Here is a 26987-nt window from a genome sequence, read left to right as displayed (position 1 = left end):
CAGCGGTGGTGGCAACAACTGCCAATACGTGGCATCTCACGTGTCGCGCACATCGGCCATCCCACTATCGCCCTGGCCATCTTGATCGCCAGCCGCCGCCGCAGCCGCCGCCCCCCTGTCTCCGTGCTGAACACTCGCCACCGTCGTGTCGTCGCCAACCAGCACGCGCGTATGAGGCACGTATCCGTCGGGAGCCGAGTACCCGGGGGTGACAGCCGCGACGTTGCCGTTCTCGTCGACAAACTCAAAGTTGTAGCGGCTCAGCAGGTGCGGTATGGCTGCGAGTTGCGGGCCGTAGCGGGCCGTGTTGTCGTAGAGTTCAAAAAGCGGGACGGCAAGGAGCTTCATGTTTTTCGGCACGCTGAGCGATTCTACGTCAGAGCAAGAGAAGAAGAAAGGGGGCCTTGTTAGTATACCAAACAACTCAAGAATGAAAAGGGGGGGGGGGCCAATCAGCCATCTCGGCTTGGCTTTAAACACGCAACAACTTACTGTTCTCGGGCAGCCGGATCATATACATCTTCTTGCACTCCTTGGGGCGCGTGACATGCGGCGGCAGAAAGGGATACATGAACAGCTCGAAATTCGGGCGCCACCACTGGGCCAGACAATCGCCAATCTCCCAGTCCCCCGCACCAACGGCAGCAGCAGCAGCGCCCCCAGCGCCCGCCTGGTCCTCGGCCTCAGCGCCGCCACCCTCGGCAGCCTCGCCCATCGGCGCCAGCCGCTCGTCTAGCCTGCGCTTAAAGCCGGCCTCCTCCTCGTCGCCGGGCAGCAGGTAGTCGCCGGGCAGCTTGAAGAAGGCGTTTGCAATCTGCAGCATGAGAATGTGCGGGTGGTTGTGCTCGTGGCAAACCAGGATGCCCTCGCACGTGCGCCGCATGCCGTGCACCGCGTAGTGCTCTTCGAGCCGGTGCAGCCGCGCCACCACGCTCGCGTCCTCCTCTGGCTGCGTCTCCTTGACGCCAAACGTGTAGTTGGACAGCGGGTACAGCCGCAGCGTCGCCGGCTGCTGTGCGTTGAATGCCTGCGGAATGACCGGCGGCTGCGACGTCTGCAGCATGTCCGGAGCGATCGTCGTCATGGTGGTCGTCGTCGTCAGGGGGGCGGGTGTGTGTGGTCTGAGCAGCGTCGGTTCGGTATTCGGTGTGGAATCTGATGGCGCGAGGCGAATAACGATAAAGCAAATGCGCTGAGAACCGCACAGTGCCTTGATGCACACTTTAACAAATCAATTGTTGCGCAAGTTGAGCACAGAGCGTGGTCGCAGGGTTCGAGTGGAGGTTGTCTTCTCTACTTTGGCCTGGAACGCAATGAAGCTAGGGTGGCAGAATTCCGTCAGCCACGGCTAATTGCTGAAGGCGGTGAAGCGAACTTGTACGACTTGGGCAGTCGCGAAATGCACAAGTCTCATTCAGGTAGCTACCCATAGTTGACTACTACTAACTAGCCAGTTAGAACACAATCTAGAATACAATCATAGGTCCATCTACAAATACTCGGCTGCTGGTGTTCTGAAACTGTATTATTATCCACTGGCACGACAAAGGCTAAATTATAAAACGCATAAAAAAACATTCATCACATCCTCCCATCCCCCAGAGCGGCCAGCCTACCGGTGCTCCGGCTGCGCAAGACATGCCCGCGCAGAGCAGCTTCTGGTGTGGGAGCTAACAGATTTGTCTATGCCATGGAGACAAGTACTGTTATCACGCTCTGCTTAGGGCTTCCACTCACCCGCCAACCAGCGGTTGTAGAAGTCGAGCGAGTTCTCGGGCTGATCCATGGGCACCATGTGGCCGGCACCAAAGATCTGCATGAACGTAAGGTTGCCGCTGCTCTTGACGCGTCCGTACTTCTCCGAGCCCAGATTCAGGGACTGGAGCTTAGCACTGCTAAAGGCCTTGTGACCGGGCCATTCGAGCTCGTTGGTCCAAGCCTGGTTACCCAGCCAGTTGCAGATGTAGTCAGCATCGCCGGCGTAGATCAGGACAGGGATCTCCTCCAGGATGGAGGGCACAAGGTGATGGAAGGGAGTGAACCAGTCACCGGCAAACAGGAAGTTGCGGTTAATGTCAAAGTTACAGCTCTCGTAGCCATTGACCTCAACACCAAGGGCCTTTTGGACATGCTCCTGGTTCAGGTAGTCACTGATGTAGCCAAGACCCGAGTAGCACAGGTTGCTGTCATCCTCGCAGGGGCCACGAATGTCGTAGACGTTCTGGCCAGTGCGCTGGTAGGGACCAATCATGGCGTTGTTGCAGTAGATGGAAGCGGGGACACAGGACCAGGTGCTGCCGGACTCGTAGCACGAGTTGATCAGGGACTGGCAGCGAGGCAGGGCCTTGTCCATGGCCTCGCACTCGCTCTCGCTAAGAACACGGGGGTAGCCACCATCACCGCAAGCCATGGGGCGGTAGTAGGCATACTGTGTGTAGCCGTCAGTCAGACCGTTGCCAATCAGGACAGACTTGAGGTTGATGTTGCGGTTGGGGTGCTCTAGGATCTCCGAAGCCATAGCAGGAATGTAGTGGCCAGCGTAAGACTCGCCAGCAATGTGGAAGTCCTGAGTAGCATACTCGGGGAACTTGTGGAAGAAAAGCGACATCAGCGCGTAGACGTCCTTGCTAGCAGCAGTAGTGGTGCTGACAGGCTGGTTGCTGTATGAGAAACCGACATTCACGGGCTGGTCGAGGAAGATGACCGAGGCGTTGTTGTTCCATGAGTAGGGGTTATTTGTCAGGTGGAGGGTCTTGTTGACTGAGGCGGGGCCCAGTTCGAGGAACAGGCCGGTCAGCGAAGAGCAGCCGGGGCCGCCGTTGAGCCAGAGCACAACGGGGTCTTTCTTGGGGTCGTTGCGAGACTCGAAGAACCCTGTGCAAACCCGGTTAGCGTGCTGCGCAATGTTGAAAGAGCAATTGTGCGTCACTTACAGTAGAACAGGTGCTTGTCGGTCTCCTCGTCATCGAGGTAGCCGCTGTACTGCTTCACAGAGTCGACTTTGAGCTCCTTGGGGTCAACGGCCTTGCCGCGCAGGCTGTAGGAGCCGATATCTCCACCAACCACGGGGTGTTCCTTGCCGTCGGTCTGGGCCATCAAAGTCTGCACATGGTTTCCCTTGACGACATAGTCCCAGGCGCTGTCGGGCTTGCGGTTGACCTTCTTAGTGGCCTTGGCCTGGGCAGCCTGGGCAGCTTTGAACGCCTGGACGGCCTCGGGGGCCAGAGACGAGACCTCGTCCCAGAGGGCCTTGGCCTCGGAGCCGGCCTCGTTGATGGACTGGTGCAGAGCATCCCAGACCGAGGCGCCAGACTTGAGCTTGGTCTTGGCGGGCGAAGAGCCGCTGGGCTCGTTCATGACGATCTGCTCGCTGGCCATGGCGGCAGCGGCAGCGCCGAGGAGAACAGACAGCTTCATGGTTGCGACGCAATTGTATGTGTGTGATGACGTCGATAAGGGAGTGAGTGGGTGGGGTTGCGGTGCGATTTGGCTAGAAGGAAAAAGAAAAAACCAAAGAGGGCACGCGCGAGAGAAGCGTAAAGTATAGCAGAAGAGAAATACGTAGAGAAAGAGTTGAGGGAATAGGAGCAAGATAAGAGAATCGGAATGGAGGAAAAGGGAGGAGAAGAGGGAGGGAGGGAATATAGTTGAGGGGGCGGCGAAAAAGAGAACAAGAGAAGAAGAGGCGGAGAACAGGGAGTTGAGTTCGAAAGCGGAAGCCGCAGCCCAAATCACCAAATCAGAAATCAGAAATCAACAAAGCTCGCCAGGAATGTGCGCGCCAGGTACTGGTACTTCTATGACGCCGCCCGCCCGCCCGCCTAACGGACCCTGCGCCTCTAGCTAAGCCACTAAAACCAACGCATCCAGTGGCCATCAGCCATCGGCTGGGTGTTTGCTAGTCGTTGTCCGTTGTCTCCAGGTACCGGTACCTGGATTCTTACAGCCAACAGAGCACAATACAGGTAGGTACCCCAGGCACTCCAGGCACTCCAGGCACCACATGCAACGCTGTGTTGTTTTCCTGCAGCGGAAGGAGCAGCCAGGTCGACAAACAAACGCCGCCTTGCCTTCCCTTTCCAGCCAGCCCGCAAGCCTTTTAGTCTTAGTCCATCTCCATCGATGCCAACCTCCCTCTTCCCTCTTCCCTCTTTCCACCAGACGGGCTCGGACAAAGACCTAGCTCGACCAAGCAAAGCCGCCAAAAGTATCCCGTCAGACCACCCGCCACATCCGACTGCACACTTTTGGCCCGTACCCTGTTGGCGCCACCACACTAAGGGGTCTTACCGGCGGCTTGTTTTTTCAAGCTTAAGCTCTCAAGCTTGATTGACAATGCTTATCAGCTCTTATCTTGTCCCTCAAAGCTCCCCATCAGATGATCGCGTATTCGCTGCTGAAATGACAAGACCTCACTGAACTTCACCGACCGACCGTGAACTTTGGGGCTGACCATGTCCTAGGCCGCCCCAGCCTCGTTTGGTTTCATTGGCATTGTCTGATGATCATTTGCTGCAACTATTGTCTCACAACAAGCACGACGTCCAGCCAGCGAACGCCAGCTTTTGAAGGAAACACGAAAAAAAAAAACCCTCATATCTAGACCCTTGTATACACATGGTTAGGGTTCTAGCCTGCCCTGATCCATCTAATCTTCCCTGTCTCCATATTAATCGCCGACATCACAAGGAAGCAAAGCTTGGAGTAGCCTCTTCCACCCTATCTCTCCAGTGTTCTCCTCCATCGATGTTGTATGACCCTAGCTATGCAGCAGTAAATAATATTTTGCTTCACTCCAAGAAAACCCCCAAATGTCTTTTCTCCCTCTAAACAAAGCGCTTTGCTGTTATTTCCATGTCCTTGTCTACAGGCAAAAAACAATAAAAAACAGAACCAGACTCAGAAAACAAAAGAATAGTGACATGAAAAAAAATCCAATGCAAGAAAAAAATAGGCTTCGGGGGGTTGCCTCCATCTCCAGAAAGCCAACTCTAGGTCTAACTGATACATCGCGTGTGTTTGTGTTCCGGCGTGGCCTCGTTTCTTCCGTCTACCCAGTAGCCTCTTCTTTCGCGCTCTCGTCTCTCCCATCCACTCACACTCTAAGCCATGTCAAAAGAAATAAAAAAGGTAATCGTAAATGCATCAATGGTTCCCTCCCCTCCGCTCCCCTCTTGTCTAAACATACACCTACACGTCGTCATTGTTTTCTAGGCGAATCTCCGTCACCGGCCCGTCTTTCATCTCCAAGCCTTCCTGCAGCGCGCGACTCGTCAAGTCCACTGCCGTGCCGCTGGCGCTACCAGCCGCCGGCTGCTCGTCATAGTCACCCATGGTCTCGTCCGCCGTGTCCAGCGCATCAAACCCGCCCACACTAACATTGGCCTTATCCGACGCAATCTCGCTGCCCGAGTCAATTGCCGCATCGTCACTCCGGTAGCCGGCAAGCGACTGCGTGCTGTCCAAGCGCGAAATGCCTCTGGCGGGTGAGCTTTCCAGTCGACTAAAGCTCCAGCTCGAGCCAATAGCGTCCTGGACTGTGCTATTATCCTGCGTCTCGTCCTCGATGCTGCTGTGAAGTGAGTTCTGGTATGATGGGAGGCCATCATCATCCGAAGCAGCTTGGGTTTGCTGCTGTTGTTGCCGCAGTCCCTTATGAGGAGATCGCAGTGAAATGCCTTGATCCTCTCCGCTGTCTTCCGAACTACTGCTGTCATCGTCGGCATCAAAGGTCTTAACAATGCCTTCGAACCGGGCACCACCAAGTGTGTCGGTAGTACGACGGCGGTAGAACAAAAGATAGGCAGCCGATGATGAAACACCAGCAGGATCTCTGACTCGGGAAACCGACGAATCTAAGTTACACATTGTTAGTAAAGTCATGCTAGAAACACATGCACAGGCAGCTGAAACTCACCGTTAAAGTTGTACCAGTTGCCGTCAACAAAGTTTTTGGCTGTCGCCGTGTAATGGCCACCGCCCAAACCACCGTAGTGTTCGTCAATGGCAATAAGATCATAGATTTCTTTCTTGCCCGACTCCTTGTGCAGCACGTGGTTTTCGAGATCAAGGCCCTCGAGTGGGAAGTCTACCTTGTGGTCAAGCTTGTCACGGCGCCAGCCCGATGAGCTGAAGCGCTTGAGATGACAGATGAGGATATCTGGCGTCTTCCACAGGTCAAACTTCTTGCTCGCGCGCCGATGCTCCTTGCAACGAGGGCAGTACCACATGTCCTGTTCTGACAATACTTCGGCCTTTTCAAACTCCTCTAGACACTGGTACAGCGTGATACCGTGAGACCGACGGGATTGGCGCAGCGCCCGCTTCTTAGCCAGCGCCTGATCCTTGAGAACCTCGAGTTTCTCAAACGTCATGGCGCCCTGTGTGTCCCTGTTTGACTTGCCGGTCTGACCAAAGACAACCTCCCAGCTATCCGCCTTCCACTCAACCACGATGCCTTCGTTGACGCGGATCAGGGGGCCATCATCCGCCGAAGGAGGAGGCGTCATGTCCTTGTGGTGAGACATGTCCTTCTTTGCACTCTTGCCTGCACCCTTACGGAGCATCTTGCGCGTCACCTTGTTTCGGACCTTTTTACCGCGGCGTACATTACTCTTACTCCCGGGTTTTTGTGAAGTCTGCCGATGCAAAAAAAAAAAAGAATCAGTATCTCGTATCAAACATCAAATACCAAGATGTGCATCACAAAATTAGAACATAGACTTACCATTGCGTCGAGCTCAGTTGACTCAGTCTCTGACTCGGAGACCATGCGGGTCTTGGGAGAAGAGTTGCCCTCGCTAGCACTCTCTTCCTCGGTGGCGTTGGCGCTATCAGTTTCGGCACTCTCGCTGGACTTTGAGTCAGGACTGTCCACCTTGACACGATCACGAATGTACGGATAGTCGCCCTTCATGTTAACAGACCATCCCGTCGGAATCGGACCCTCGCCGCTTTCTCTAAAGTAGCAGAGGTCAAACAAGTTCTGCATGATGGGATCCATGTGACACTTGGTGTCAACCCAGAGCGGCCGTTGTCTATTGAAATCGCGCAGTCTGTTTGGATACTCCTTGGAGAGAACATCATCCGGGGCCGGCGCCACTTCCTTTTGCTTTTCAGGCTCAGTACCACCCATAGTGACATCGACCATATCGTCTTCACTTTCAACAGACTTAGCAATGATCTTACTCTCAGCTGATGAAGAGTCATCAAATGGCAGAGCGCTACGATCACCATCAATGGGACTATCATAACGGTGGAGCGTAGTCCAAGACGAAAAAGTAGCAACCTTCTCCAGCACCTTGCGGCGTATGGCTTCCTCGTTGTACGCTTCTTCTCGGGCCAAGCAGATGAAGTGAGGCGGGCTGACATTGTCAACCTTGCCCGGCTTAGAACCTGAAACTGCAAAGCGATGGATGACGGGCACAATAAGGCGGTCATATCTTTCATCATCAAACGAAACCTCTTCAACAATGTTCATCTTCGGCGCATATTTTTGTTCCGGAATCATGTTGGTAGGGACTGTTTCGACTTCGTGCAAGCAGATAATGTCCTTGAGTTGTATGTCCGACACATCATCGCTGTCTTGGTAGAGCTTGAAGAATTTACCGCCGTATTCCTCAGCACAAACAAGCTTCTCGGGCGGAACACCGGTGCGCTCAGTGACGTAGCTTTTGAGAGCGGAAATTGAGCTATGAGTAGGAAGCTCGACCTCCATCTCAACCGGAACGTCATTGAGCGGGAAGAACTTGATCGTCTTGGTCCATGAAGAGTCGACTGGAAGCGGAAGCGTAAGGTTGTTGAAAGGGTCAAATGTGATGCTGACCTTTTTGCACACGGGGCACTTAAGCGTACTCTTGTATAGACCAGTGAAGAGATCGGCGATCACAGAGTCATCACGACGGCGGGTAATGTCCCAAACCTCCTCAGCCATCTTGGCAATAGCCTTTGGGTCGCCAATCATCTCATCGGTAGAATCAGGCTTCTCAATGTAAGGCTTGCTCTTAACACGACTGAGGTCCTCCTGAAGAGCATCAAGTAGGAAGCCCAGAAACTCCTGAGAGTCATGCTGGGCATAACCAGCAAAGGACGGACGGCAATGGCCAACCATAGACTTGAAGTTGGAAGGACGGACAGAATCATTGTTCCCCAGGTACATTTGCTTTAGCAGTTCGTCATAGCCATTAGCCATACGACCGTGGTAAGCAAGAGGGTTGTCGTAGTTGATTTCCTTGAGATATTCACCACTCAGGAAATACTTTGATAGCTCTTCTACACTCCGAACACACTGCAGAGCAGAGTTCATGTAGCAGGTATTGCCTAGGTTGCCGAGGCCAATAGCACCATGATGCTTCTTTTTGACAATAAGCTTGGTATGGCTCCGGGTAGAGGGTCCGGCGATAGCAGAAGAAGATGAAGGGCTATTACGGCGGCTGTTCTGGGTGCTACTCTTAGGGCTAGCTCCAGTCAGACGAATAGACTTGGCAAGTTTCTTGCCATGTGCATTGGAAGCACTAGAAGCTGGGGATGCCTCCTGATCGGGTATTTCCTCGACAGCATACACGCCGAATCCAATGACAGAGCGCATTTCCAAGCTGGAGCTTCCGTTATACTGAGAGCTCGTTGTCATGTCCTTAAACAATGCCTCTCTTTCACTCTTCTTTAGTGTGTCAATAGGGACAAACAATGAAGGCCAGGCAAGGCCCTCAGTCTGGTTGCTAGCGGCATCTCCAATATTAGCGCTGCTGTTAGGCCGGCTAGGAGAATCAGGTGGAGTCAAAGTAGCATCCATTTTAGAGGATTCCGTAGACAAGGGCACAATAAAGGGCTCAGGCCTTGAGACGTGGAACAGCTTGATCTTGCGAGTTTTAGGAATTGACAGGTATTCTTTGATGTCGCGCAAAAGCGATTGGTAGTTGGTGGAGGAGCAGCGAGTAATGTATATCGGCGCCGCTTTTAGTTCCTGGTCTGATTTGACCGTGGTAGCAGAAGGGGAGTACAGGCGGTGGATTTCCAGTACTGGGGGGTGGAACTCGAAGCGGATGGAATCAACGGTGTTTTGGCCATTCGAGTCAATAGCTTGGCGGACAATTGGAATCTGGCCGTCTGCCAGCCCATACCACTCCGCCAAGTAGCCCCAAGCTTCAGCAGAGAACAGCTCAAAAGCCTCCAGGTCAGCGCCGCTTTTGAGTAGCACAAACTTGGAGCCATCAGGTTGAGCGCAGATTTTGTCAATAATATCAGAGTTGTCAACCGGGCCGAGAGGCTCAGGCGTGTCGGCGTTGGCCTTTGGATTATCACAGGCCAGGGCCTTGTCTAGCCAGCGACGCGAGACAATGTAGCACACATCGCCAACCTTGATGGGGGCCTGGGCAAAGGCGGCTAGTAGACCACGGATAGTTTTGATTTGCTCGGTGAGAGAAGAAGCAGTAGTAGCTATAGGGCAAAAGGAGTGGCATTAGCAATTTTCGCTCCCAGCAGTTAGAAAAAAATTAAAATTAAAAAAAGATTCGGGATTCAATGTAAAGAACAATCTCCGTTGTGTATGTTATGACGTACCATGGCCAGAGGCTTGCTGAGTGGTGAGCACAGGCGTGGGTACCGGGACAGGGTCCAAACTCATTTCGCGGGGCAAATCAGATTGTGGGTTAGGGTTAGGCGTTGTTGAACCAGCGGGTTGGTGTTGTTGCTGGTTCTGGTCTTGCTGCAGTTTTTCAGCAGCCATTTCGATATCGCGGTTGTCAGGGTCCATGCTGGATGCACGTCGTTTTAGTGGAGAGGAAGCTCTTTCTTTGTAGCCGTCGCCATCAAAAAACGAAGCGAGAGATGACTTGAGGGGGGATCTGTTATGCAGGCTGCTGTTGATGTTGTCTAGGCTGGGGATATCGCTGTGGATGGAGGCGTCAAGGTCGGCAACAGTGCCCGGTGTCGAAGGCGTCGAGGAGGCGTAGTCAAGAGAGCTCAGGGCCAGCGAGGACTTGAGAGCTGCGGGCTTGCGGGGCGGCGAGATCGAGGCCTTTCTGGGGGACGGGGCCGAGTCAGAAGACGGCTCCGGGCGAGGGAGGCGGTTGGTAGTGGGGTTTCGGTCGGTGTCGGTGTCGAGGTCAATGTCCCCGTCAGCGTCAGGACGGCGATGAGAATCGATGGCAGAGGCGGCGGGAAGAGAGTCTGCAGACGCTGCAGTAGCAGCCGTGTCTTCACACGATGATGACAGAGCAGGCGAGGGATTGCGAGAAGGGCGAGAGGAATCTAGGCTGGAGCCAACGGTGCCTGAAGGGCGGGTGATTTTTCTTTTCTTTAGGGAAGACGTCGTGTCGGTGAGCTGCCTTGAGATGCAGCTCGGGGGGCGTTTACAGAAAAAAAAAAAGAAAGAAAATATTTTTAAGGCTGGAAGATCAGTTCAACAGCCGGCTACACCAACGAAGAAAAAAAATAGCAGCTGAAAGCTTATTTTCTTCGTGGTTGTGCAGGTGTATCAACAAAAAAACGATATCAGAAGAGTCTTGGTAAAAGGGGGAGAAGAAAAAAGCAACAGAAAGCCAGATAAATGATGACCAAAAAAAAAAAAAAAAAAAAAGAGGCAAGAATTCTGACCGCAATGATCGGATCGGGGGACCGCGTTTCACTCTGTCCGGGGCTATTTTTACCTATTAGACTGGGTGCAAAAAAAAAACGGCGGAGAGGAGAAGAAGAGGAGGTGAAGAAAATCAAAATACACACTTGGCCGTCAATGTGGGGATGAGGGATGGGCACAAATTGTTTAGCCTGGAGCCTATCAAACAGCAACCAGAACCTTGCGCTCATATTTGCAGTGCTTTACGGGCCCCTATTTCCAGCGCCTGAACAAAGCCTGTCAGCACTGTAAAGCCTATCTCATCCAGAATCTAGGGTTGCAGACCCTGGGCCACACTTGGGCATCTGTCCGGCTACAGCATTTTACTGACATCCACGAGATCACTTATAAGGCACCTTTCATTCCCAGAAAGCACAGGAATTGCATTTCAAAGGGTTATAGTACAATGGTCCCTTGGGCCCCCGCCCACCGGCACACCCAAGATATCACAAGCAATAGCTGAACAACAACCAAAAAAAGTAAAAGAAACAGGAGATCCTGTATCAGTGTATGCAGTATGTAATAAAATCCGGGACCCCGGGTTGCCCATCAACTGGGAGCAACGTTTCCAACAAGACGCCATCCGTTGCTTTTGAAAACGAAAGACAATGAAAAAGAATTCAAAGTAAACGACTGAAGAAGCTATGCGTAGCAAGGTGGAAAACGCGTGCAAATAACAAAAAAAAAAGAAACTCCAGGAAGATTGAAGGAAAAACAAAAAGAACATGTCCCTGCGGACGAGTCATATACCAGCAGAAAATAGATACGCAGAAAGATGGTTAGCCTCCGAGGTTTGACAAAGAGAAGATAGACCCAAGATGTGATGGGGTGGCGTGGTGGAAAAGTCCAGCCGCAAAATAAGAGATAGACAAATAGAAGTAAAACAAAAGAAAATTGCACGTAGGCGCGGTGGGTCGAAGAAAACAAAAAGAAAGTCATTGTTCGTTCGTTCATGATATAGCGTGGCATCCGTTACTCCACCTTTGTTGACTCTTTCTTGAAGCTAGACCAGAGCACTTGTTCCAGGCGATGGTGGCTTTGAAGGAAGAACAAAGGAGAAGGAAAAAGCGACGAAAACAAAAGCACAGCACATATGGCTGTCAAGGCCAAGCAGAACCGGCAGAAGTGAAGGCCAATCCACCACTCATGACATCTAACCGGAAATGTGGCGGCTGACATGTGAGACGGGAGAGGGGCTGGTGCCTTTGCGCTTGAAGAACGTAAATGCATTCATCCGGAACCGACTCGGTCTCTTCTTAAGTGTCTCGCCCTCTGCACGGCCAATGCTGCTAGTGTTTGATGCACTCGAGTCATCAGGAGATCGAGAGTAACTGTCAATGTTCGTAGGTGTGGCCGCCGAAGAGTCGTCAGGGAACACGATGCGAACAGGCACATCTAAGCCTTCATCATGGGATGACGACTGGCTGTTGATGCTGGTGCCCCGAGTGCTTGGTGAGAGAGGCAGTTTGCCTGTAGCACTGTTCGTTTGTGATTCCCAGTCGTTGGTTGATGGCCCAGACGCACTGCCCTCGGTAGTGGTTTCGCTTCGTCGTTGTTTCCCGGGATTGACTAACCCGACATCAATAGAATCATCAAGATGATGAAGATTGAATGGATCGCTAGCAGCAAAGTCTGCCACGCTTTCAAACGAGGTAACAATGCCTTCTGCCTCAACACGAGAGCTTGAACGGCTCGCTGATCTCGCAAGTGGAGGAGGTAATGTGTAAGGACTGACGGGTATAGAACCCAGACTAAATACTGACGCTCTTGCGTTCTGTTCTTGCCTGCCATAGTCGAGTAGCTTACATGTTTGACTTTCTGTAGCTAAAATTGAAGTGTCGACAGTATCATCGCTCTGAACCAGTTCATCCGAGTCGTTGCTGTTGTCCTGAACGGTGATCTCACTTGGTCTGGATTTGCAAACAGGTGACGCCTGAGCAGAAATTTCGCGACCAAAGTTCTCAAAGACTGACCTGTTGAGAGTGAGTTGGTCCACAGTGTATTGCATGTTGGGCATAACAGCGGCAACACCCTGGAAGAGCGGAATGGCAAACAGGTTCATGAAGCTAGTCTGCGATTTGCAGAGCGACTCCATATCCTGTTTAGGAGGTGACATCAGGGACGACTTGATTTGGAGCTCATTTTCCATGGTCCATTGGCGGGCGAATTCATCGGACAGGACATGCATCCATTCAACTGCAGTGGAATACTCGCGAGCAACATTGCAAATATCGGCGCACTTTATGATCAATGAGCACGCCAATGACTTTTGTTCAAGCAGTGTCTTAGCATCCCAAGCCGAAATGTTGTTGTTTTCCTTGAGTTTGACAGTCGCATCGGCCAGCTTCTTCATGTAGTCAAAATGCAGACCCATGTCAGTAGCAAGGATGGAGCTAATCATGAGACTGCGCATTTTGGTATCCTCGAAGGCGGAATACCAATAGCGGCGAAGAATTTGCGAGTATGCTGCGCAGTGGAAAGATTCGAGAACAGACCGGTCGTTGTAAAGTTGGGCCAGGGGAGAGTTAAGAGTGACTAGGAAGCCGTTGTTCACACCGGGGTGACCTACATCGTGGCCAATGGCTGTGATCAAGAGAGTCAGAGCTTCGAAGGGTTCGATCAGTTCGGCCATTGGGGATTTGCTGGGCAACTCCTTGTCGTTGCCACAGGTGGCCGGGTATGGGGGGAGAGCGCCAAGATTAACGAGAAAGCTAAATGTGGCCTGAAGGACGTCCACCACGTGGCGGAAGTTGTGGTAAGGTACGAAATTGTTATACGCAGCCCGGCAAGCAACCAAGAAGTTGATGAGTTGGTCAGTAGGGATTTTCCACTTTTCCAGCTCTGGCATCGTGAGAGCATGTTTGAAGATGAGCATGCTAGCAAACAAGAGCTCATCATCCGAAAATGAATGTGCCGAAAAGTGCCACTTTCCTATGGCATCTGCAATTGCCGATTGCCGAGACAGAGGAACAGCAATCTTGGTCTGAGCCATCAAATCATCTTCCCCACCATAGCGACATATACCCTTCATCAGGCCCGAAACCATGGCCTCGCGTAAATATGAGTAGGGCTTCTCTTCGTTCACGCCAACCCATGATCGTCTGCGACCACGGCGAACTTCAAGGATTGCTTGCTGATCGCGGAGGGCGTCTCTGTATGCTCGGTATGCATGAACCTCGAGGCTTGTTACGGACTTTTGGTTAATAGGACCAACAATGATATCAGTAGCGCCCAAGTCTAAACAGCGTTGTAATAACCTCCGATCAACCCATTCTGAAGTGTTGATAGGCTGCGTGGGGAATTCGTGGAGGGCAGATGTGGACGGAGACATAGGGCCAATTGGATAGCTGATGACGGGAATAGCGACAACTAGCTTGGACATACTACGCAAATGTGCCTCTGTCATTATACGTTGAAGAAGCTTGAGGCCATAGACTTCGTCATCGGGAGTATGAAGCTCAAGTTCTCGGTTGGACTTTTCAGGTGAGCTTGATCTGTTTTTTTGCGGTTGGGGAATTTCTTCGTCGTAAGGCGTATCGATCAAGACAATGAACGGCGTGAGTTTTTCAAGAGATGAGTCCAGTAGCTGGATGACGGTCGATATACACGAGGCTCCTGATGAGCAAATTTCAACTGTGAGAAAGAGAAACAGAGTCAGTATTTGTAAAAGACTGGAATCCAGTGACGTAACTTGGCATGGCTACATACCATCTGTGTACTCTAGGAGAGAGTGCAGAGACTCTGTAATGTGGCGAGACTCTGGAGCCGCGTCCTCACTCTCTGAACTTGTGTCTCGAAAGCGCGCTGGCACAAGACGCTCGTGCTGGACATCTTTGTGTATAAAGATGACATGTGATAGTTTGGAATCCATGATGGCGGTGTTGTGATGTATGACGGCTGGGTATAACAGACAAACTATATGTCTAACCTGACGTGAGAAAATATGGGGAAAGACAAAGGTTTAGGCGGCGGGTCAGATATAGCAGAAATATGAAATGGCCAACCGCGCCAGTATCTTTGAGTTTGAGCAATCGAGCAGCGACGCACAAAGATGGCCGCGTCGGGGAGGGGTCGGAGTCGGAGGTGGCGAGAGTTGGAAGTCCCACTCAGGAAAGGAAATTCAATTGGGATTCCCAGGTCACCAGCAAGCTAGAGACACTAACTAGTGGTAGTTCCAGTTCATTCAGTCTAGAACTGGTTCGTTCCCTAAGATAAAGTCGGGTTATAAAAGTAGCGTGAAGCTAGGAAATCGGCGGCGCGAAACTTGGACAAGCCGGATTTTGCAAGAGAAATCAGGCTGGGTAGTGGATGGCCTATCGGTGGCTCGCAAGGGACGTATATGACGAGGGAGAGAGGACTCAATCAACCCGCATCGGTGGATTCCGTAGTCTATGAAAGCAGAGAAAATAGGCAAATCATGTTAATATCATGGCTCGTCAAATGCAGAGAGGGGGTTTTGAATCGCACGACGCAACAGGGCTAGATCAAGATTTGCAGGTCGCGGCAGCGAGCAGCAAGGGCAGGCAGGTGGAAGAAAGTTGAAGAAGAGAAAAGAACAAGCCAAGACAGATAATTAAGAAAAGTCGCGGTCAGACCAAATTGGCAGCGCAGCACACAAGAAAGAACAATTCCAAGACAATGGCAGCGTCTGGTTTCTGTTTTTGGAAGAAATGGAAGCAGTGAGGAAACTGAAGGATCCTGATTCAAGTTGTCTTGGGTTTCCGGTAGGTTGAAATAATATTTGGCGCAGAACCGTGAATGTCTCGCTTCTGGTCTGTTCTCTTGCAGTTCTCTGGGTATACAGCCAGTTGCATGTGATGGGTTCCCCTTTGGGGGGGGCGAATCCAAAACTATGCGGCAGCGACTTCTTTGAGCCGTGAGGTGAAGGGGAGGGAAGGGGGTGGTGTGAGTTGAGCAGTGCGCGGCGTGTCGGGCTGGAAAGGGAGCAGAATGTCACAAGCGGGTAGCGATGCAGGTGCAGATGCCCACATTCACAGCCGCAGAAGCACAAGAAAGGGAAGGGAACGAGGAATGGAATACCGCATGGATTGGATGGGGTGGGTAGCATGGGACACAACAGAGACAAACAGCGGTCGACTTACTGAAGCAACGTGGGGATGCAATCGAGGCGATGGAGTTGGCTGGGCCAGGGATAATGTGGTTCCTGGTTTCAGCAGATGCGACGAACTTGCAGAGGAGAGCGGGAGTTTGGCGATGGAGATGTGGAGGAACAATGCAATGCGACTAGCCAGACACAGTGCGATATGTGGTTGTGGCAGCCGATGGGTGGTCTGATGGCAAAATAAAAATGCAAACCAAGGACGGCGAGCGATGGGTTGCGCAGGCTGGTCGTATGAAGACACGGGAAGAAGAAAACGGCACAAGCGTGACGAGACAGGTGCGTTGCGAGGTGGTGGCCGCAATGGCAATGGAGGGTGTGCGACTTGGAGCAGAGCAAAAAACCGGCCGAGGAATGTAGATGCGCGAAGGGGGCGTTTGTTGTGTCGGGGGTAAGCAGAGCGTTGTTCGTCGTTAGGAATAGTCAGACGTTCGGACGCTTGACTAGTCGAGGCAGAGGGCCAGGGCGAGGGCGAGGGCGAGATGGTGATGGGTAGAAAATGCTAACAATGAGCGAGCGAGCTGGACATGTTCAAGAATGGCGAGGGGGGAAATCGGAATAGAGAAAAACCAAACGATGCGAAGAGAAAATGAAAGAAAAAAATCAAGTGTGGCAAGAAGGGAGACGCGGATGAGGATGAGAAAGGAGAGCAGCTGAGACACCGTCAAAGGACAAGCAAAAAAGAACGACGGGCAGCAGAAGGATGAGGAGGAAAAAGGAAGAGAAGTTCCAAGGAGCAGGCAAAGGCAGCAAGAAAGATAAGAGAAAGCCAGAGTGGGAAAGAGAGAGAGAGAGAGACAAGGAGAGGAAAGAAGCAACAGACAAAAGGTGCCAGGATAGGCACTCTCTGGGAAGAAAAGAGGAAATTGGAGGGAGGAATCCAGAGAGAAGAAGAAGGAAGGTGTGCACTATGCTAGCTGGCCAAAGCTGGAAGGGGCCTGAAAACAGGAGCCTATGAGCGTGAGAGCCTGGGAGCCTGGGAGCCTGGGAGCCTGGGAGAGAATATACTGCAGGAGGTAAATTGCGCCTGCTGTGTCTGTGAATCAGCTTCCGCTTGTGGGGATTCGGGGACAGGTCAAAATGGGGGAGGAACGACAGGAAAAAAAAAAAGAGAAGAAGAAAAAGAAAACACAGCAGCTACAAGTGCTAGACTCCTGCCTAGATAGCGCACTTGTTATTTTTTCTTTCAACTAATAAAACATGGCATATATGTATTCTTTGCTTCTGCTGGTGGATTCTAAATCTGACAATGGCGATGGCAAAGCTAAAAGCACGCAGCTGACAGACAGAGCGCGAGCCAGCCGAGCAGAAGATTTAAGAAAAATGAAAGTAACCCTCCTCTGCCCCCTCCCCTCCCCTCCCCCCAGTGATGCGCCGTCCCGTCAAGCTTCTTCTGTTGCTGCTTCTGCCCTGTTCTATCATACATCCCATGTACCCTGAGTCCAGGGACGGTACCTTTCTTGGTACCTGCTTCTTCCAAAGAGAGTGGAGCCTAGTAAAAAAAAAAGAACAAAAAAGGATAGCAAGTCAGAGGCACAGAAGCAAAGAAGCACAGAAGCACAGAAGACCTGGGATGGAAGGCCCTAAGAAGTGGGTCACTGATTGAATTGGCATCGGGTGATTGGCTGTGAGGGGGCATGCCTTTTTGGTCGTTCATGTAGGGCTTAGCTCTGAGTTGACACCAAAATCCGCCATTGCTTATACTACATGTATGTAGCTATGTATCTCGTTAGTTTCGGTGCAACTGGGTGGTGGTAGATGTATGCTGTGTATGTGTGTGTTTTTTTTTGTAAGAGGATTAGCTGCGTGGCTGCGTGACGCCATTGGTAAGCACATTTTCCCTCATCATGTGGTGCTAGCCAGCCCAAGGGAGGGGCGTTATTATGATATGCCGATGGATATAATGAGCAGAGAATTTGACAACAAAACCAAGCTCTGCTGGCTTTCGCAAGGCTGCCGCCTGGCAGCGAGCAATATACTACTGCGCCTAGCGCATCGGTCAATCTGGCAGCGCACACAGGTACAAGCACAAACATAATATGTGTTGAATAGGTGAATAAGTGAATGGGTGCTGAATAGATCTGTCTATCCAGCCAATCACAGCACAACCTGAGCGCCGGGCCCCACCTGCACAAATATGCACAACCCGCATACTTCTGTTCCTTCGACGCTGCTTCGATCATTTTTCGAGAACATGCTACTAAGCTGATGGTAAGCTTCTCTGCCGCTTCCTTGCTGTTTATGGATTCTCGCAGAAGCAGAACATGCGTGACTTGTTTGCGTCCTTCCTGTTGGTGTGATGTGATGTGTTTGAAATTTTGTTGCTTTACTTTTAGTGCGGGCGGCGGGTTGTCTAGAGGTCGTTGCAATACGTGCCTGATCTTGCTTGCCTGAGGGTGATTTTTGTGATGACAGCTTGGCAGAGAGAGCGTGTGTGCAATAAAATAGCTCGGGGGGTTTTTTTTCTTTTTTTTTCCTTTTTTTTCGTCCAGTCCTGTTTTGCTTTAGGAAACCTTTCCCTTAACGCATTGATCCAAATGATAAACCTTGATACATACGAATGTACTTTTACCTGTGCACATTATTTGCATTTGCCTTTCCGTGCAGTCAAAGCGAAGCCGGTCAACAGAGGTATATTCAATGAAGGGATGAAAGCATTGAAATCTTTTTTTTTCGTCATAACAAGACATTAAACAGCACCACCACAATAGCCAACTAAATGACCAAAAAAAGAGACGTCCCTCTTGGCTTGCGGCTCGCAAACCACTGGCCTCGAACCATATGGATCAAGTCTAGATCAACAGCAATTCTGCACCTGTCTTGCATGTGCTACAACGCCAGCCACGCCAGCTGTAGGCTTCTCCCTCGAAGCGAACAAAGGCTAAATGGTATTGGGCAATTCTGTTGCACGGGAGCAGGAAAGCAAAGCAAGACGCCCGTCTACTCATTCGTACACATAATACGTACAGATATAGATACAGATACAAATGTGCTTTTTTTTGTACAGAAGGCAAAATTCGTCATTGAAATACAAAACACATTTGCAGAAATCCATTGCGTAGTCTTGATTCCATCTGTCAATATATTTGCTGACAGTTGATCGTGTAAGATTTTAACATGCGCACGTAAACCTGACCATCAGACTTCAAAGTAACCCTACACGAGCATCGCGATATTTAGGGTATGTTTTATTCTCTCTCTCTTCTCTATGTCACTATAAAAAGTGGGCCGCCTCAATCTTCAGCCGCAGATACATCGGCCGGGTGGCGGAAGCGATTCCGTCAAGGTTAATTTAGGCCTGTGCCAAATTGTGCCATTGTTATCATGGTGCTGTACCCTATACACGGTGGTGTTTATATGAGTTGACTAGTGATGCCAGGATTGTAGTTGTCGTCGATGCATGAACAGCAACGTGACATTTGCTGATGATTTATGACGGGGCCAGAATTAAAATAAAGCACATGCTATTAGCACTCGGTGAAGGAGAAGGAGTCGAAGGGATGGCGGGGGCACGTGACCAGCACTCGACGTTGTTTTCTTCCCTGCAATCTGCGATACATTCATTGTATCATGAGGGCAGCTGGGTCTTGGCCAACCATGAGAACCAGAAATTCTATGGAGCCCAGAATAACAGTCGGGACAGGGCGATTTATTCACTAAGTTTGCGGACACATAAAAGTCGTTATCCTGTCCACCTGTGTATCGATATGTACTCACCAGTATACATGTATATCAGTGGCAAGCTCCCCGGTGATACGACAGATAGTCATATATTTGTGCACATACAGGTACGACCTTCTGCACTGACTCTCAGAAAAAGCCCATGCAGCGCCACTGAGTCAAGGGGAGCCGAAGGACAAACACCCCGACAGGAGACAAAAGAACTCGAAGCTTCAGCAAGCTGTGCCAGGGGAGCAAGTGCCAGGGTCAGATACAACAAATGGAGAGGCAAAGACATTGACAGGGCCAGCAACCTGGAAGACTGGGACTTGGTCGGGCAGTGCCTATTTCTTTTTGCGAGCACACACATACTCGAATACCTGTATATATTTGTACCTGTAGATACAGCATCTGGAACATTGTCTCGAACAAGGTTACGTTGCCCACAAATCCTGGCGTCAATTGCCTCTTGAACAAAGCCGGGTGGGTAGCCAAAGGGAAATGTTACACACAGATCAGTATCAGGTGTGAAGAAAAGTTGGACGGGCCAGCAGCCCATAGGCATACAGGCACCTGTCCAGGAAGCAAACAAGCCTGACTTGCTGTTGAAGGCCTCACAGTGCACAGCATGACGTGCCAGATTGCTAGCACATGCACAAGAACAAGGGCCACAATGCTGTACCGCGTGGTGCATAGCCAGCAGGTTGGAATACAGGTGGCGCGTGGAGAAGGCTTGGTGATACTTGTACAATACTACAGGCATAGTTGGTGGAATGAAACAGGACCTTCGACTTCCATGCATACACGGAAGGGAGAGCCATATGGAAGCTGGGAATGGAGCTCAAAATGGCAGCTCCTCCCGTGGTCTGACTGGAAGATCTTGCAGTAGAGGTCCTTGTATACATACACGGCAGCATAGCACACGGGAAACCACACGCACACCCGCGTTAGAATTCATACACGTAGCACCTGATTTTTTTTGACAGATTCCAGCTTGAGCCTGCTCTGACTGACAGGAGAACCCATGTCACCGTGGTTTTTTTGTTTTCTTTCTTTCTCTTCTGCTCCTCATGCTATGGCAGCAGAGTGTCAACATTAAGCGGCATGTCTTGACCCGAAACCTGACTGTGGCGGATAAGAGAGGAAAAAAAAAAGACAAATAGCCACCACGACCCGAGCTGCACGTAAGATATGAGCACACGCAGACGGGCTTGTCAAAAATATTGGCCACCACCACGAGACGGGATGAGGAATTGACATGGAAATTTGCAGTCAGAAACCTAGCCGCCCAAAGAAGAGAAAAAGAAAGAAAAAAAAAGACCATACCCTATCCCTAAGCAATCGCTTAGGCTGTCCTACTTTTATCATCTGATGGTACTGCCCCTTCTCCCTTTCCTAATGTAGGTCTAGGTTAATTACATAAACATGTTCAAAGGAGGAGCTCATCTGCCAAAATCCTACTTCCTCTGGAGCAAGTCCTGATGGCTGAGGCCGCCTGACTCGATTATATATTGGTGACCTTTTTTTCTTTTCTTTTCCTTCCTTTCTCAACATGTTTGTTGGATGAGAATACCCGTTCAATTTTTTCTTCCTCATTTTCCTTTTTCATGCCTTTTCGATCCTTTCTGTCGTTCTTGCTGCGTGTAAAAAAAAAAAAATACGAAGGAAGACTATGAAGGTTCCGGACCACCTCTTTGTGGTCTATTTTTATCGCACCATACAGTTGGCTCTCTGAACTGAAAAAAAAAAAGGAGAGCAAGAGCTTGCTATAGAAGCCACGGAAATTAATCGGGTAGTTGATTCCTCCATCAAGCTGTCAACTTAGTGCCGTATAAAGCCCTATAGCCTGGTGCAGACCATAGGGCCGCCCAGCCCTGAAGTCTGGACTGTGTCGTCTGTGGTTGTGGTGTTTTGTGTTTTGTTGTGCTGGGTGCATTGGCACTGCTGACGACGTTAGTGCATAGCCCCTGCAGAAGGACATGCATGGAATATCCCAAACCCTAGCAGGGTTATGCGCCGCAGCAGGGTTGTTCCTTGCCCGGCTGTTGTATTTCGCTCGTGACGGTCTCTTTTTCTTCGTTGTCCTATTTGCTAGTCGCTCGTAAGTGTGAGTTGGCCTTTGGCCTCGCCATCGCCGAAGCCCGCAGCCTGCGTGGGGAGAAAAAAAAAACAAGCCAACCACGCATCCACAGAACAGGGCTTCGCTTCCCGGAAGAAGCAGAAGAAGCACAGCAAACATCAGGAAAGCTTCGCCAAGCTTGAAATATCGTCTCCCCAGACAAGCCTGCGGCTGAGGGTTGGTGGCTTGCCACGATTACGATCCATCTAATCTTGTTAGTCCTGGAGGCCCCCTGCTCCCCGATGGACCAATAATCTGGTCTCTTGGTCGCCCAAGGTGTTTTGTTTACATTGTTAGTCGCCCTGAACGCTTCTGCTGGTTCTGTGTGCTGGTGAAGATTTCCCCATCAACAATATCACCATGCCCACCGGTACTTTCGTCGACCCAGATGCTTGGTCTTACTGCCCAGGCAACGTGGCACCGACGAAAAGAGGAAGAGAGGAGAGAAGAATATAGAAGGGCTGCGTGCGTCAAAGTCCAAGTTCAAGTACAAAAGCAAGTGCAAGCAGACAAGGAGTATCTGCGAGTGTGTCACGGGCACAATGTGGTGACGGAGACCGCGGGTATCCCGATTTACAAGTAAAAGTGCACAAAGCACCAACTACAGCTGCGACTGCAGTCGCAGCTGTACCTGGCCCCTTCTCATGAGCCCAAGAAACTGCAGTAGTAGTACACTTTGACATACCCACAACCTTACCATGGTGCTCAATCCATTGTTGTTGTCTTCCCACTGTCGCCTCGGCGCTTTCAACGCTGGTCGGCGTGGTTGGAACTGTCCGGCCAACGGTCACGTGACGGAACCCACTTTTACCGATTCATCGGGCCTGGCTGTCAACGACACGTCGACTGAAGTCCGGAGTTTGGCTCAATTAATCTGTGAATATTAGCAGTTTTCTGGTTATTTTAATCGCCCACGCATTTCAAATCCACGGTCATCTCAGGACGGATCAGATCATTGCATTGCCCGACTCGACATCATGCAATCCTCCAGGAACAAGGCTTCCACGACGTTCACAATCAGCTTGCCAGACACAAGCGGGATAACCTATACCACAATGAGTTTTATGTGTCCTGCTCCCACGTGAGAACCCAATGGAATGCATCTGATGGCACGTAGAGGGACATTGAATGACCCGACTCGACCTGGTCTAACCCTCTCTCCCTTTCTACTGGTTGATAATACAAATACCCCTCCGCCTCCCTTTGACAATCATGTTACCAAAGCACGTGGCGGGAGCAAACCACACAAGAACAAGGCGAGACTACACACATTCTCCGTCTAAACCAGCTGGATGACACTTGACGAAACATGTAACGTACGAAAGAGGCAGCAAGAAAAGCAAGACATGCTACCAACAACAAGGCTCGACAACAGCAACCGGCTGAGCAAGAAGGGGACAGGAAAAGAAATACACCTATTTAATCCCTTTGTATTTGCTGGCCTTTTTATTTTTGAAGTAATTTTTTTCCTTTGCTTTATCTCCCTGGGCTGATGAGCATACAGCTTACTCTTACCGAGTGACGTGTTAGCCGCAGGCTCCTAGTTCTCGACACCTGCAGTTGCTGCCGCTTTGTCGGCCTTTTCCTTGGCCTTGGCAGCTTTCTTTTCTTCCTGCTGCTTGAGCTTCTGCAGCTTCTTGAGCTGGTTCTTGGTCATCTTACCATCACTGCCCTCGGCCGCTTCACCAAAAGTAGCGGCAGCATTGCCAGCGACAACCGGCATGACCAGGTCAGCGCGCGGCACCTTGGGGTTGCCTCCCCACTTGAGGGGACGCGGGGTCATGTACGACGAGACAACCTCCTCAGTGACCTGGGCGCGGCGGTCCTGGAAGGCCTGGACGTACTCCTGCAGGAAGTTGATGCAGATAGCCTTGAGCTCGCCCGTGAGCATGCGGCCAGACTCGTACTCCTCCTTGATGCGCTTCAGCTCTTCGTCGTCCTCGAGGAAGAAGAGAAGGTACTGGTATGACACGTCAATGTCGGCGTTACCGCCCTTTTCGCGGTGCTCCTCAACCGTGACCTGGCCGCCGGAGAAGGCGTACTTGTTGATCTTGTTCTTAATTTGCTTGGGCGAGTCCGTCAGGAAAATGGCCGATGTATCGTCGCTGGCCGACATCTTGGAGCCTGGGCCCTGGAGGGCGTCCAGGAAGCGCATGTGAACTGGCGAGGCCGGCACGTTAGAACTAGAGAGACATAGAAGCTAATAGGGATGCAAGGGAGGAGAGGGCGCGTACTTAGTGCAGGCTTGGAGTAGTGAAGGCGGGCGGCGACATCACGAGTCACGCGGAAGTACGGATCCTGATCGATAGCGCAGGGAATTAAGCAGGGGATAGAGTTGCTCTTAGACTCGTCATCTCCAAAGATGTGAGGAAAGGAAGAGGCAAACGACGTGGCTAGAGTCAGAGCCATGTTAGCACTGTTATCTCGATACTTAAAGTTCTTTGTTGCTGTCTCAAATATGACGTGTGAATAGCCGGTCTAGACTTACCGCCCTGGATGCTGCCAAAGTGAACCTTGCCAATGTTGGAACTACAATGCGGTCAATAAATGCACTCTGACTCATAGTATGCATTGTGTCATTAGCTACCTTTCGTCAAAGCCGAAGACCTTGCAGGCGGTGTTGAGGCTAGAGTGACAGGTGTTAGCATTAGACTTGCGCCAGGCCCTTTGCCGCACATGAGTGACAAAATCGGGAGAGAGACGAACGAGACAAGCTTGGAAAACCGAGTAATGTTGCGGTAAAAGGCGCCGCCCATAAAGTCATAACTGCGTAAGAGAGGGAAGTAGTTAGCAGTGAGTCTTGTAGCAAGAGACTGTGTGCTATCCATGCTTACTCGGAGAAGATGAAGGTTTTGTTAACATCAAAGCCTACGCTGATGATGTCACGGACCTAGAGAGTATTGGCTGTCAGCGCATGAAGAGAGCCAGAGGTGAGAACGGGGTGCATACATTCTTGCGGGTGTAGCCCATGACCTCCTCAACAGTGCGTTTCTCGCTGAACACTTTTGAATGTGCGTGTAAGTGAAGTGGTTCTTGATATGCTCTCCCATGTGTAACTCACAGAACTTTTCATCTGTAGACACCTGTTAGTATAGCTCCCGAAATAACGAAACACAGAAGGCTTACCATCAGTCATCATAATGATCAGAGGGACGTCCAGCACATCTTGCAGCCATTTGACGAACTGGAAGACTTGGACGTGACCGACGTGCATACTGTAGCACAGAAAGTTAGCCATAGGCGCAGTGATAGTTGGCAGAGTCCAATGCCACTCACGAGTCACTGCTGGGTCCGCGGCCCGTGTACAAGAAGAAGGGTTCATTCTACATCAGCATGTTAGCAACTGCGCACCAAACTTGACAACGCCCGTTCTCTCGTCCGGCCCGACACCAGCATACCTTCTCATAGCGGTCCAGGATCAGCGACATGTCACGGTGGCTAAAGACAATCTGGCGGCGCATGAAGCGGTGCGGCTTGTGGCCCGTGACGCGCTCGAAGCGCCCCAGCAGCGCATCGTCAATCAGCGTCGTGCCAAACTCCTCCGTCAGCTTGCGGTAGTCAATGGCCTTGACCTTGCCATCCTCGTCGATCTCGCCCGACACGCTCCACGGGTTGATGTTCTGCTTGGCGGCCGACGGAGCAGCCCCGGCGCCTGCGGGGGCGGGTGCCGAGGCGGGAGCAGCGGCGGCGGAGATGGGCGCCTCGGCCGGCGTGGTGGCGGGGGAGGCCATTGGTTTGGGGTGTGCTTGTTGGCGTGGGCGGGTTGGGCGTCAAACAATACTGGCGCGGGACTTTGGCGGGTGGCTATAGGGCACAGGTCTGGAAGGATCTAGTTGGGTGCTTGTGGGTGGAAGACTGCAAGACTGGTTTCCTTCTGGCGTTATCGTCCTCCCTGCGTTGTGCGGCGATGAGTCAAGGTGAGTTAGAAAGGCTCATGTGTGACAAGGCTAGTTTGTCCCTGTAAAAGATGGCTCAACCGCCTGTATTTGAACACATTTTTAGTGCTCTACAGCGCTTACCGGGGGGTGCCAACTACCCCTCCATTTTTGTCGTCATAGCTAGTGACTTCATGTGAATTTTTTTCTACTGCTACACCACTTTCCATTTTTGAGCTTTTGACATCGCCAAAGAACAAGACCGACTATATATAACGCCCACTCGATCCACATTCCCGCATTTCTGTTTATTTCCAGTAATATACGCAACTTGACATATCCTACTGCTTGTCCTCCTCCACAATCCTCCTCTCCCTCTACTCTTCATTATGTCGCGGATCATGCAGCCCGTGGGCCAGATCCGGCTCACCAACGTCTCCATGGTGCGTCTGAAGAAGGGCAAGAAGCGCTTCGAAATCGCCTGCTACAAGAACAAGGTGCTAGAATGGCGCAGCGGAATTGAAACCGACCTCGACAATGTGCTGCAGATTCCCAACGTCTTTCTCAACGTATCCAAGGGCCAGACAGCGCCTAAGGACGACCTCGAAAAGGCCTTTGGCAAAAAGGTCTCGGTCGACGACATCATTCTCGAGATTCTGAAAAAGGGCGAAATCCAAGTCGGCGAAAAGGAGCGAGCCGCCCAGCTGGACCGCGTCCACGCAGAGGTCATTTCCATTGTTGCGAGCAAACTCGTCGACCCGCGCACGAAACGCGTCTACACCGCCGGCATGATTGAAAAGGCGCTGGACAAGCTCTCGTCGCAAGCGCACAGCGCAACCGCCCCGGCCCCGGCCTCCACCACAGCAATAACACAAACGTCCGCGGCTCCGCCCGGCGCACCCGCAAACACATCCGCCTCCGACGCCCCCGCCCCGAAAAAGGAAGCCGTCTGGACTGGCGTCGTCACTACCAAGAGCGCAAAGAATCAGGCGCTCGACGCTATCAAGGCCCTCATCGCCCACCAGCCCATCCCCGTTGCCCGCGCCCGCATGCGCCTGCGCATCACGTGTAGCACGAGCGTGCTCAAGCAGGCCGCCAAGGGCCCCAAGGCTGCTGTGTCTGGCGCCGACGACGATGGTAGCGCCGGCAAGGAAAAGGAAAAGATGTCTATCAAAGACCGCATCTTGAGCTATATTGAACAAGTCGAGAGCCAGGATGTCATGGGCTCTGAGTGGGAGGTTGTCGGCTTCGTCGAGCCGGGTGCCTTCAAGACCTTGTCCGACTTTGTTGGAAACGAGACCCGTGGCCAGGGTAGAGTAGAGCTTTTGGACATGGCCGTTACGAATGAGGCTTGAGCTTCATCTCTGCTGTCGTTGTTCATCCTTTTCTATAGGACGCTTCGGTTACGTCTCTCTCGTATCTTTGACTTTCTTCCAACCACATAGACCGATGACGATACCATGTACCCCCAATAAAAGCACCTTGTTTTATGTCTCTTTGTAGTTCAAGCCTCGCACACAATTGAACTTGCCCTACTAGACTCCCCTTTACTATTCACGTCATTTTGAGCCTGTGCTCGTTGGACGATAGTATCTGATATGG

The 26987-nt window shown here is 51.4% G+C and overlaps 6 protein-coding genes across 6 annotated transcripts; 1 reads left to right on the top strand and 5 right to left on the bottom strand.

Annotated features, from left to right (window-relative positions):
- Nucleotides 1-36: 36 nt before the first annotated feature.
- On the bottom strand, nucleotides 37-1084 carry BROUX77_002956 (uncharacterized protein; the record flags this gene model as incomplete). The annotated part of the gene is made up of 2 exons (XM_073747553.1): nucleotides 37-371; nucleotides 493-1084. The coding sequence occupies 2 exons, from the start codon at nucleotides 1082-1084 to the stop codon at nucleotides 37-39; spliced, it is 927 nt and encodes a 308-aa protein (XP_073608038.1).
- A 636-nt stretch (nucleotides 1085-1720) lies between these two features.
- On the bottom strand, nucleotides 1721-3417 carry BROUX77_002955 (uncharacterized protein; the record flags this gene model as incomplete). Its single annotated transcript, XM_073747552.1, has 2 exons — nucleotides 1721-2874; nucleotides 2934-3417. 2 exons carry the CDS (start codon nucleotides 3415-3417, stop codon nucleotides 1721-1723), a joined length of 1638 nt encoding a protein of 545 aa, XP_073608037.1.
- Nucleotides 3418-5190: 1773 nt separating this feature from the next.
- BROUX77_002954 (uncharacterized protein) lies at nucleotides 5191-9751 on the bottom strand (the record flags this gene model as incomplete). The annotated part of the gene is made up of 4 exons (XM_073747551.1): nucleotides 5191-5855; nucleotides 5918-6638; nucleotides 6728-9435; nucleotides 9559-9751. The coding sequence occupies 4 exons, from the start codon at nucleotides 9749-9751 to the stop codon at nucleotides 5191-5193; spliced, it is 4287 nt and encodes a 1428-aa protein (XP_073608036.1).
- A 2014-nt stretch (nucleotides 9752-11765) lies between these two features.
- BROUX77_002953 (uncharacterized protein) lies at nucleotides 11766-14483 on the bottom strand (the record flags this gene model as incomplete). The annotated part of the gene is made up of 2 exons (XM_073747550.1): nucleotides 11766-14245; nucleotides 14321-14483. 2 exons carry the CDS (start codon nucleotides 14481-14483, stop codon nucleotides 11766-11768), a joined length of 2643 nt encoding a protein of 880 aa, XP_073608035.1.
- Nucleotides 14484-23050: 8567 nt separating this feature from the next.
- On the bottom strand, nucleotides 23051-25241 carry BROUX77_002952 (uncharacterized protein; the record flags this gene model as incomplete). The annotated part of the gene is made up of 11 exons (XM_073747549.1): nucleotides 23051-23670; nucleotides 23745-23903; nucleotides 23999-24039; nucleotides 24098-24136; nucleotides 24217-24276; nucleotides 24345-24400; nucleotides 24460-24512; nucleotides 24572-24583; nucleotides 24637-24725; nucleotides 24787-24833; nucleotides 24909-25241. 11 exons carry the CDS (start codon nucleotides 25239-25241, stop codon nucleotides 23051-23053), a joined length of 1509 nt encoding a protein of 502 aa, XP_073608034.1.
- A 533-nt stretch (nucleotides 25242-25774) lies between these two features.
- BROUX77_002951 (uncharacterized protein) lies at nucleotides 25775-26740 on the top strand (the record flags this gene model as incomplete). Its single annotated transcript, XM_073747548.1, has 1 exon — nucleotides 25775-26740. The coding sequence occupies one exon, from the start codon at nucleotides 25775-25777 to the stop codon at nucleotides 26738-26740; it is 966 nt and encodes a 321-aa protein (XP_073608033.1).
- Nucleotides 26741-26987: the final 247 nt, after the last annotated feature.

This window comes from Berkeleyomyces rouxiae (assembly GCF_048999995.1).
Source record: "Berkeleyomyces rouxiae strain 22BRR77 chromosome Unknown BrBRR77_ptg000002l, whole genome shotgun sequence".
In the NCBI taxonomy this organism is placed as follows: domain Eukaryota; kingdom Fungi; phylum Ascomycota; class Sordariomycetes; order Microascales; family Ceratocystidaceae; genus Berkeleyomyces; species Berkeleyomyces rouxiae.
This window is presented reverse-complemented; position numbering and strand designations above follow the sequence as displayed.